The sequence below is a fragment of the Papaver somniferum genome, chromosome 4 (assembly GCF_003573695.1).
Source record: "Papaver somniferum cultivar HN1 chromosome 4, ASM357369v1, whole genome shotgun sequence".
In the NCBI taxonomy this organism is placed as follows: Eukaryota; Viridiplantae; Streptophyta; class Magnoliopsida; order Ranunculales; family Papaveraceae; genus Papaver; species Papaver somniferum.
In genome coordinates, this window is record NC_039361.1 from 148,418,681 (window position 1) to 148,430,520 (window position 11,840).

Below are 11,840 nucleotides of genomic sequence, written 5' to 3' on the forward strand. Positions count from 1 at the left end.
GGGGTTGATTGCTAAGGTGACAATGACCAAGAGTCGTTTATTTCCTTTTCCTATAAAATAAGAAATTGTTTGTGTTTTCAGTGGTATTGTTCTAGATGATAATTGGTTACGGCATTTTGGTTTCGGTCATCTTAACTTCAATGGGTTACGTTCATTGGCAAAGAAATAAATGGTTAGAGGTTTACCTTTATTGGAAGAATTTAACCGATTATGTGAATGTTGTATTGTGTAAGCAACACAGACTTCCGTTTCCAGTCGGGAAATCTCGAAGAGCAACACATCAGTTGGAGATAGCACATTCTGATTTCTGTGGCCCAATGAAGACTGTATCTCATGGAGGTAATCTTTACTTTCTTACTTTCATTGATAATTATAGTAGAAAGACTTGGATATTTTTCTTGAAGAATAAATCTGATTCTTTTGAAACATTTAAGGCATTTAAATATTTTGTCGAGAAACAAAGTGGAAAGTGTTTGAAATTACTTCGCACTGATAGAGGTGGAGAGTACAACTCGAACGCTTTTGGTGATTATTGTAGAATGCATGGCATTAGGCATCAAATTACAACTAGTTTTACTCCGCAAAAAAAATGGAGTTGCCGAAAGGAAAAACCAGACTATTTTTGAAATGGCTCGTAGTATGCTTAATTATAAAAATTTACCTAAAATTTTCCGGGCGGAGGTTGTTGCTTGTTCTGGTTACATTATTAACAGGAGTCCCACAAGTAGTGTTTGCAACATGACCCATAAGAAGCATGGAGTGGTTTTAAACCTAATGTTGCAGTTCTTCGTGTGTTTGGGAGTATTGTTGATGCTCATGTGCTAGCTAAAAAACGTTAAAATCTTGATGCAAAAGGTGAGAAGTGCATTTTCCTTGGCTACAGTGATACAACTAAGGGGTACAAGCTGTTTAATCCTGTCACCGACTGTTATTATCAGTAGAGATGTTAAGTTCTGTGATGATAAATTATGGGAGTGGACAAGAACTGAAAAGTTACAGTTGGGAGTTGAATTAGATGTCATCGATAATGAAGACAAATAAGCCGAGGCAGAAGATCAAGAACCAAGTACACCTTCAGTTACGGACAATCCTACAACACCAAATAATACTTCAGAACCCGATTCTTCAACTCAGCAAGTTCCAACAACTCGTGTTTCAACACGAACTCGTAGTATGCCTGTACGTTTTCAAAGATTATGATGTAAATAATGATAATGAAGAGTATGATGAAGAAATTGTTAGTTTTGCATTGTTTGCAGATTCTGATCCTATTGCTTATGTCGAGGCAGTCCAGGATGATGGTTGGGTTCGTGCAATGGATGATGAAATCCTCTCTATGCCAAATCCTACATTTGGTGAAGATGAATTTTAAGTTATAAACATGGTTTAATTTATTATATGAATCTATTTTGAGTTCTTCACATGATTATCGCTTGTCTTTACTAATATGAATAGTTATGCTTGTTTGGTAGATCGCTTAGGTGGTCAACTAATTCAATATGCTAATTAATCTAAAGTTAATAAATAATTTTTATATTCAGAATTGTTGAAAAATACTTTAAACAAGTAGAGAACACAAGAAATCTTAACGAGAAAAAATCAGTTTATACTCGATAATAGAATGCTAAACCTCTTTCTCTTAAGGTGTTTTTATTGATTTAAATTAATCTAAAGCTAATATATATATATACTCACTGTATCCGATTTATGATCAACTTTTTCCTGTTATTAGATAATATGCTCAGGTTCTCTGGTTGAAATTTGAGAATAATCCACCGTCATATTCACCGTTCAATATAATTTGGATGATGGTTTCATAAATTTCTGGACAACTTTCACTTTGTTATGTTTTCGACTATTTTATGTAACCTAGATGAATGATACTAGAATGATATGTGGACTTGACAGAAGTTGTAGATTTATGTCTTATCTTTCATTGTGTTTTGGAGTTGTCCAATTTAAGATTATTAGGAATAACTATGAATACTTTGGTAATATTACGTAATCTGCCCAGTTATTAAAATGATCTCGTAGATTTTTTATCTTTTGTTTGAGCCGTTTTTGAGGTCTCTACACCGGAGAGAGGAAACTACAGTATTTAACTGCTTTTCATGCTTTGCTGTAAATGTTGGATACGGGACAGATAATTGTGTTAGGAATTTTTATCGATTCCACGTGGATGCTTAGGATTTGTTTTGTCGTAACAAATCGTTGTTGTTGTGGATGGTGTTATGCCTCTGCTTTGTTTCTTATAAATATAACAAAGAACGACCGAGTCACCGAGTGGCAGGGACGCAGGGAGAACCATCTCCTAAGAGCAACCACAGTGGACGATCAAACCTATAACTATGGTCCAGAGACGAGACACATCGGGACGGAGTAAAGCCTAAAATCCAGACCAAGACCAAATTCCAGACTATATTTGGTCGGGGACCAAGACCAAAACTATATATAGTCGAGCGGACGTATAATGTTCGTTTGTCACCGGGCGTGTATATAATGTGATCCTGTTGATGGGGAGGGCATATAATGTGATCCTGGTGATGGGGCGGGCACATAATGTGATCCGGAGTGAGGCGTACATATAAAGTTCGCCTGATGGCTGATGGGGCGTGCATATAATGTGATCCTGTGATGGGGCGGGCATATAACGTGATCTTGGTGATGGGGTGGGCATATAATGTGATCCTGGTGTATACTTTTTTTCCAAACGACCAAATTTACTCTTCCACCCTAGTGTAACACCGCAGACTAAACTTAAATTTGATTGTTTTTTTGATCTTTGGTCTATGGTTTTGATCGTACCGTTGCATCTTCTCTGAGCTCTTGACAGTTCGTGTTTTCGAAAAATGATGTTTTTTCAGGTCGTGAATAGTTAGGGGGTACAACCAATTATTATACAAAGCAATAATTGTTATTTTGTCAGGACATGAGATGACTAAAAAAAAAATTACATGATGATTGACTTGAGTAATGACAACTGCAAGATGAAACTTATCTTATATAAAGACAACTTTCTTTATTGATGTTTAGAAAATCTCTCAAAACTAAACACAAGCTCTAATCTTGCTTATATGATCAATCACAACTTTGGTGAGCATATATATATAGAACTATGAGTTCCTTTTCCTAGTCCTATTACCTTATTACATATATTTACTTTTCTTAGAACTAGATGACTTCTAATTCCTTTAGGATTACATCAATTTCCTAATCTTGTCCTAACCAGCTTGTTAGTGACTTCTAATGTTGAAGTTTAACCAACATTCTCCCCGTTAAGCTTCAACCTTACCCGTGACATATCTTGTACCCCAATCAATTGTCTCATTTCTTCAAACTTGATCCGAGATAATGCCTTTGTCAATATATCTGCTTTCTGCTCAGTTCCTGGTATGTGTTCAACATTGATGATCTCCTTCTCGATACATTCTCGTATGAAATGATACCTTTTGTGAATGTGTTTCGTCTTCCCATGAAACACTGGATTTTTAGTGAGTGCAATTGCAGACTTATAATGAACTTTTCCAGGTTCTCTTCCTTTAATTTGCACCCAACAGTTCTTGAAGCCATATTGATTGTTTAGCTGCTTCTGTTGCGGCCATAAACTCAGCTTCACATGATGAGAGGGATACAGTGTCTTGCTTCTGTGAACACCATGTAATAGGTGCTTCACCTAGATAAAATATATGACCAGTTGTACCTTTTCCATCATCTTGGTCAATATTATGACTGCTGTCACTATACCCAACAATTCCTTTTGATCCTCCTCGACCATACTTCAATCCACAGCTGATTGTTCCTCTTAGATATCTCAATATCTTCTTTATTACATCACCATGATACTTGCGTAGACTCTGCATATAACGGCTTGCTACTCCCACAGAGAAAGCCAAGTCTGGTCTTGTGTGTAACAAGTATCTAAGGCATCCAACATTTCTTCTATAACTCGTTGGATCAATCTCAGCTTCTTCTTGTTCCTTTGAAACTTTAAGTCCAAACTCCATTAGTATCTTAGTTAGATTACAAGTTTCAAGTCCTGCTTCTTTCAGAATTCTCCTTGCATAAGCTTCTTGTTTAATCTGAATCCCTTCTACTCCTTGATGGACTTCTATGCCAAGGTAATAAGTGAGTTTTTCGAGGTCTGACATCTCAAACTTTGATGACATTTCTCTCTTGAACTCATTGATCACCCTAAGTGAGTTGCCAGTCAAAAATAGATCATCTACATAGACTGCAATCACAAGAAGCGTTCCCTTTTCTTCTCTTCTGTATACTGATGTTTCTTTAGAGCACCTAACAAAACTGATTTCTCTTAAGATTTGATCTAACTTTGTATTCCAGGATCGAGGAGCTTGTCTTAGACCATATAGAGCTTTTGATAACTTATAAACCTTATGCTCTTGTCCTTTTACTTCAAAACCTTCTGGTTGTTCAACATACACATCTTCTCGCAATTCACCATGTAAGAATGCTGTCTTAACGTCTAAGTGGTGAATTTACCATGAGTTTGATGCAGCTTCTGCTATTAAGAGACGAATTGTCTCTAGTCTAGCAACTGGTGCGAAAACTTCATCAAAGTCTATGCCTGATTCTTGAACGTATCCGTTAGCTACAAGTCTTGCCGTATATTTGTTGACAGTACCATCAGCATTCCGTTTTATTTTGAAGATCCACTTAAGACCAATCACTTTTACCCCACCTGGATTATCAACCAGAAACCAAGTCTTGTTTCTGTTTATTGAAATAATTTCTTCTCTACATGCTTGTGTCCATTTAGTCGAGACCTTTGCTTCCTGAAAATTCCTTGGTTCATCATTAACAGAAAGTAGCATAATCTCACATTCTTCTAAAGCTTGAAGAACATAATCCTCCAGATACTGTGGCTTTTGTATCTGTCTTGTTGATTTTCGCAGTGGAATGGGTTGAGTTATTTCATCGATCTCTTCTTCTTCTTCTTCTTCTTCTTCTTATTTATTCTCAGTGTTTTCATTATTCTCTTCTTCTTCTTGATTAACATCATTGTTTCTATTGGTATTGATGATTATGGGTCCTTCGCCTTCATCAATTACTTGACCCCATCTCATGTGAAACATTCCTGGATCCCTACTTGGTCCATCTTTAGTTTCTTTCCAGTTCCAGTTTGCCTTTTCATCGAATACCACATCTCGACTCACTATTACTCTTTTCGTTGTTGGATTGAATAATCTGTAAGCTTTGGATCCAGGCTCAATTCCTAGATTCACAAGAGTCTGAGATCGATCATCCAGTTTCTTAAGAGTTGCAGAATCAACTTTTTCGTATGCTTTGCAACCAAACACTCTTAAATGATCTATGTTTGGTTTTCTCTTTCGCAAACTTTCATATGGAGTCATGTCTTTCAGAGCTTTCGTAGGTATCCTGTTTATTAGGTATGTGGAGTGTCGTACAGCTTCTCCCCATAGATAATTAGGTACCTGCATAGCCTTTAAAGAACTTCTTGTCATCTCCATTAGAGTCATGTTTCTCCTCTCCACCACTCCGTTTTGTTGTGGTGTATATGGTGTTGTGAGTTGCCTTTTGATTCCATTTGACTCACAGAACTTGTTGAACTCTAAGGAAGTGAACTCTCCTCCTCTATCAGTTCTAAGCATTTTGACCATAGATAATTAAGTAGTTTCCAATGTACCAGGATCAATTGTTTTTGTCTGGGTCCAATGTACCAGGATCAATTGTTTCCCAAACTTTGTAGATTTTCATCAGTACCTTCATTCTCATGGCCCATACTGTGTAGTTTGTGGGGTTGAGGATTGGAACTTGTATTGATGGTGGCGTGAACTGTTTTGCACCCACAATGGTGGTTTCGTTTTCCATGGATCGGAAACAAGCTCTGATACCAATTAATGACAACTGCAAGATGAAACTTAGCTTATATAAAGACAACTCTCTTTATTGATGTTTAGAAAATCTCTCAAAACTAAACACAAGCTCTAATCTTGCTTATATGATCAACCACAACTTTGATGAGCATATATATATATAGAACTATGAATTCCTTTTCCTAATCCTATTATCTTATTACATGTCTTTCCTTTTCTTAGAACTAGATGACTTCTAATTCCCTTAGGATTACATCAATTTCCTAATCTTGTCCTAACTAGCTTGTTAGTGACTTCTACGTTGAAGTTTAACCAACATTGAGAAGTCGCACACAGAGCAGAGATGGTTATAACGCTCGTCATTTATGACAGCCGTATTTAGCTAGTGAAATACATTTGTTTGACCTTGACAAAAGGTGCAACTTGGCCTACTTTATCCGTACATATATGCCTTATGCGGCCCAATGTAATGTAGTTGTCCAGTCCAGTTGATTTCTTTTAAGAAACCAACCTGATAATATTGTTAGCAATACGGGAGCTTGTTTTTGTTTGTTTTTTTAGTAATTTCCTTGCCCATTAATTGGCAATTCTCTATTTAGCATAAATAAATAAATAAGAATAATAATAATGTCAACTGCTATTCCAGTCACGTTTATGTAAAGAGTGTATTTCAGCTGCTAGCAAAGAAAAATGGTTGCATTTTGCATCTTCTTCTTTTACAGGGCCGGGGAGATAGAGAGATTGTAGTCAGAGTTTGACAAGAAAACCACCATCAATGGCAGGAGGAGGAGATGATAGCAGGCTCGATTCATTAGAATATACACCAACATGGATTGTTGCATTAGTTTGTTCTGTTTTTGTTTTTATATCTCTTGCTGTTGAAAGACTCCTTCATACCCTTGGAAAGGTTAATAATTACTTCTCTGTTTCTCCGGCCTGAAATTCCTCTGTTTTCTCTGTTTTTCAAGTCTAATTCCTGTGTTTTTTAAGACTAATTCTCCTGTTTCTGGGCTTTGATGAACAGTATTTGAAGAAGAATAATCAAAAACCCCTTTTTGAAGCTTTACAGAAGATCAAGGAAGGTACATATCTCTCTCTCTCTCTCTCTCAATGGAGGTAAAGGGGTTCCAAAGATTTTAACAATATGTATGATGTTGCAGAATTGATGCTGCTAGGATTCATTTCACTATTGCTGACAGTATTCCAAAATAGAATCTCTAAAATCTGTATAAGCAAGAGTTTGACTGACCACTTGCTTCCATGTAAGAAGGAAGTTCTTGAAAAAAGTGCTCATTATCAAGTTGGCTTCATATCTGGTATTGGAAGAAAACTCTTGGCATCATCAGCTAACAATGATTACTGCACTAAAAAGGTATGTGTCTTTTGATTAGATCATGCATTTGACGTAGACTGCGGTTTTCATTTGGTATATATATGTGTAATTGCGTTTCTTGGCTTGTGCAGGGAAAGGTTCCACTCTTGTCTGCTGAGGCATTGCATCATCTGCATATCTTTATATTTGTGTTGGCTATTGTTCATGTGGCATTTTGTGTTCTCACCATTCTTTTCGGCGGCATAAAGGTAATTGCCCGGTTACCTTCTAATGCTATTGATTATTCATTGTTGTATTTGTGGATGTTCAAATTTTCAATTTATGTTTTAGATACGGACATGGAAGCACTGGGAGGATTCAATTGCGAAAGATAAATATGACACAGAGAAGGGTAATTACGAGTCGATTAATTTCTTTTAAGTTTTTCAGAAAACCCATCTGTGTATCTTCAATTACTTCCAATGGTTTATAATTATGTGAAATGGAGTATTGCGTGTGCAGCGCTGAACAAGGTCACACATGTCCGTCAGCATGCTTTTATCAAGGACCATATGCTTATTTGTGGTATAGACTCGTGGGTACTGGGCTGGTTGGTAAGCCATGACATTGTATTGATCTCAGTTATGGAGAGCATAAAGTTGGATAACCTCAGAATATTGCAGTATTCTTAGCATGAGAATGACTCGTGCAATCTTTTTTATGCATTGCAGTATTCTTTCTTCAAGCAATTTTATGAGTCTGTGACGAAATCAGACTACATCACATTGCGGCTAGGTTTCATTATGGTAATACGCTTACGAATATAATTTGTATGAAACATACTTGTTGAGTTGTGGCGTTCCCTCAATAAGTTTCATATTCTTGTAGACTCATTGCAGTGGAAACACGAAGTTCGATTTTCACAAGTACATGGTTCGAGCTCTAGAAGATGATTTTAGGAAAGTTGTGGGCATAAGGTAAAGAATAATTTACACTGAGAAATGAAAAAGAAAGAGTGGAAGTCAAGACTGTCCTACATAACCTTCAACTAATTGAATAATAGAAGGCCTAAGCTTCCCGTAACTTTGTTTTTTCTTGCAGTTGGTATCTTTGGGTATTTGTGGTCATTTTCTTGCTGCTGAATGTAGAAGGTAAAATTCATGAATGCTTCAATTTTCTTGTTTATGTCATATGTTCTTGAGACGCTTGGGGTAAATGTCAACCTGCTAATTGTTTTCCTTGCACGCTAATCTTAAGTACTGACTTAAAAGCCGTTTTTTCTTTCAATGTGCAGGTTGGCATACATATTTCTGGATAGCTTTCGTTCCCCTCTTTGTGAGCTTGCTAATCCTATCGAGCTCTTTATATGTTTATTACTCTATATGCATTTTAGTGGAAAGTCAGAAACTCCAACTGATTAGGTACATCTAATTTGATGCATGTTCAGCTCCTAGTTGCAGTAGGAGCAAAGCTGCAGCATGTTATTTCTCAATTGGCTCATGAAGTTGCTGAGAAACATGTAGCAGTACCAGGAGAGTTGGTGGTCCAGCCCTCAGACAAACACTTCTGGTTTGGTCGTCCCCGTATCGTCCTCTTCCTGATTCACTTCACCCTCTTTCAAAATGCTTTTGAAATTGCATTTTTCTTCTGGATATGGGTACGTGGTCATTATGTTCATTTATACAAAGTTTCCTCACTAGTTCAGCTCTATTATTTTAGAATTAACACAGGTAAATTAAACAACGTTTTAATCCATCACTTATTAATTACTTGATACAGAACCCTACTTCATTTTACTTTCATTTTTGTAATTGTGAAGATGGAAACTTCTCTCAAGAAGACTGTATTCCATGAGAACGTACAAGAAGGATTAGATGCCTGGGCTGCAAAATCGAGGAAAAGAGGTCTGCTAGCAGCTGCTAATGGTTCAACTCAAGCAGGTTCTTCTACCGCACATATTCAGCTGAGCATCACGGGCCAGCAACAAACCACAAATGGAGATGGTAATCTAGCACAAATTGAACCATTTGTACCATCAACCGAGCACGTTGAACCGTAGACTATACCCGATAACATAAAAACAATTTCAACTACTTCAATGGTGTCATCTGTTTCATTGTTGTATTAGTGAGAGCTTATCTACGATATATATGTACCTTGAAAAGTAATGCAGTATATGTTTCTGTTCGAAGTTACAAGTACCGTTTGAGAATGGCATTGATTTTTGATTTTATATCCCACCAAAAAAAGAAATAAATGACGACCCGCCTGTTAAACTCTTTTTTTATGCACCTCATTGTAAACCAAAGCTGCAGCTCAAATGTTCTTGTGTGATGATTTGAAGAGATTCCTGCATTTTAGACTTGGATTTATAACTCGGAAGACATAACCGGTAAGTACTTGGATTAAACATGTTCCAGAGCTTAGTGAAAAGAATTCGGTTACCTACACAATATGCAGCACTCGTTGCAAACTGGAAGAATATATAGAAGTATATATGTACCTTCCAAAACCAGATGATTTGGCTATCAGTTGATTTATAGCCATTATACTTGGTGTGCGCCTTCCGGTCCTCTACGCATAGAGCTCTATCACTTCCATGCAGCATTTGATCAAGATCTTCGTGCTCTAAACTCCGGAAAAAGAAAGGAAGCAGGGATGCATCACAAAGCATTTCAGAAAAACCTCTGGAAAACGCTTTTACTTGATCTGTGACCGATTTCACAAAACGGTGTTGTATAAGGAGATTTACATACGCTTCTCGGTTCTTGCTATTCACCGCAATGCTATTTCCTCCTGCGCAGAGCTCCACGGGTTTTCTAGACCCTAGCTTTTCGACTTCTGTAACAAATGTTAGACTCAAAGCATCGGAATTTATCAAATCAGTATCCATTTCCAGAATTTTCTTGCAGCTCGAATAGAATAAGGGATCAGCATCTCGCGCATCTTCCAGAGAAACAGCCGCTCCGGCCAATTGCAAGAAAAATGTGCGATCAAATAAGATTCCAATTTGCACATTGTACACCAACGATAATGCAAATACCCGTCCACCAAAGCGAAAATATTCAAGGTGGAGTGGGTTGGCATCAGATGCTGCTGGATTAGGAAAGCACCTTCTGTTGTCTTCTGCGCAAGCCAGAAATAGGCCGTTTCGCGGATTGCATATTGCTTGACAGACCAAGCAAAACCACTCCCGCAAGACGCCGTGACCAGTCGCTTTCTCATTTTTAAACTCCATGAAAAGTCTACCACCAACCAAATCTTTGACATCGGCTTTACTTACATACTTGAATGATTCTGCCAATAACTGATCCCTGTCGATAAGCATTTCAAACAAACGCGTATAATCTTCTTTCAACTCAGGAAACAACGTCATCGCTAAGTGCCTCCTGCATTCAAAAGATATCAAATCCTTATGCTCAAGAATCCAAAGATGATCATCATTTCTGCTTGAATTCGTAACAAGAGCGTCTAGCGCAACCTGCCTTGTCCGCAGAACAGATTGAACCTTTTCTTCAGCACCTTCATAAATTTCAGATAGAATATTCAATGCCTTCAATATGGAAAGATATTGACCACCACACCCACTCCGAAAACTATCATCCATTTTCCCTCTAATTTCGCCAGCCGAAATCTCCATTTTCTTCAAGCATTCATCAATTTTTCCAAGCATTTCTAAGAAAATGAGATGAAGCGTTCTGAGCTCCATGACATAACATGAGTGCAAGTCAGTCAAACAAAGAGGTAGATGATCCATCCCGCCTAACCCGTCCTCGATTGCGTTACACATGGGATTCGAAAATGCAACAAAATCACTAACATCACCTAAAAATGACGCTGCAGCAGATTGTGGTGAATACTCTAAACCCTTGATGACCTTACGTCCCAGCTCTGACACAAACAGAGACAACCCCTGAATTACAACTCTTCCTTGAGCATAATTAAAACATCTACTCCTATCAACGTGAATAGTCTCCAAGGTTTTCCTAAGCGTGTTTCCGCACGAAATATAAAGCGGATTGTCAGCAGATGTTTTACTAAAAAGCAATATGCAAAACTCTAAAATGATGGGAACAAAATGAGTTCGTAATTCTATTTTTACTTCATCATCGGCAAGAGGGTTTAAAATGAGTTGGATTGCCTTTTCAGCACACTCTTTGTTATCTCTAATAGGTGATAAAAACAGCATAACCAGAGCTGCTGCTGCACCTGCACACACAAATATCTGAATATGATGACTAACATAAGCGTCATTATCATTTCTCGTCTTGAATCTCAAAGACATATCAATGAAGTGTTTCACAGAATCAATAACAATGGTCGCATTTGCACCATCATGATGTTGTTCATCTCTGCACAGACTCTCTATCGTTAAGATTAACCTGTCAACATCTTTCCATGTGTCAGGATACTGAGTGCTTCTCATCCTTGCAACCATCTGAAGCTGCGCATCCCTCTGTATGGAATAATATCCAAGGGGAAGCTAACAGATGGAAAGCTAGCAAATGTTTTCTGAGTGTTGTATACTCCTGACCTGAACTTGTTGTTCGGTGGAAATAGATAATGCCTATTTATACAAGTCGAAGTGAAACGTACTCTGGTCTCATTAAGAAATGAAAAGGGGTGAGTAAATAGGAGGAGGTGGTAACCGATAACGCCTGGAATTGATGTTC

At 37.5% G+C, this 11,840-nt stretch overlaps 2 protein-coding genes across 2 annotated transcripts; one reads left to right on the forward strand and one right to left on the reverse strand.

The window, feature by feature from the left end:
• Positions 1–6,439: 6,439 nt before the first annotated feature.
• LOC113274346 (MLO-like protein 1) lies at positions 6,440–9,400 on the forward strand. The gene is made up of 12 exons (XM_026523758.1): positions 6,440–6,762; positions 6,880–6,937; positions 7,016–7,227; positions 7,320–7,436; positions 7,519–7,579; positions 7,690–7,781; positions 7,899–7,973; positions 8,056–8,144; positions 8,269–8,318; positions 8,462–8,502; positions 8,615–8,824; positions 8,987–9,400. The coding sequence occupies exons 1-12, from the start codon at positions 6,631–6,633 to the stop codon at positions 9,224–9,226; spliced, it is 1,377 nt and encodes a 458-aa protein (XP_026379543.1). The 5' UTR covers positions 6,440–6,630; the 3' UTR covers positions 9,227–9,400.
• A 60-nt stretch (positions 9,401–9,460) lies between these two features.
• On the reverse strand, positions 9,461–11,605 carry LOC113273269 (E3 ubiquitin-protein ligase UPL5-like). The gene has a single exon (XM_026523018.1). It carries the CDS (start codon positions 11,603–11,605, stop codon positions 9,461–9,463), a length of 2,145 nt encoding a protein of 714 aa, XP_026378803.1.
• Positions 11,606–11,840: the final 235 nt, after the last annotated feature.

What these genes read in the sequence shown, in the direction of transcription:
- LOC113274346 (XM_026523758.1), top strand. Translation starts at nt 6,631, where the DNA reads ATGGCAGGAGGAGGAGATGATAGCAGGCTCGATTCATTAGAATATACA. An exon ending in AGGAAAGTTGTGGGCATAAG is followed by an intron (nt 8,145 to 8,268) that starts GTAAAGAATAAT and finishes TTTTTCTTGCAG; the next exon opens with TTGGTATCTTTGGGTATTTG. An exon ending in CATTTTTCTTCTGGATATGG is followed by an intron (nt 8,825 to 8,986) that starts GTACGTGGTCAT and finishes GTAATTGTGAAG; the next exon opens with ATGGAAACTTCTCTCAAGAA.
- LOC113273269 (XM_026523018.1), bottom strand. Translation starts at nt 11,605, where the DNA reads ATGGTTGCAAGGATGAGAAGCACTCAGTATCCTGACACATGGAAAGAT.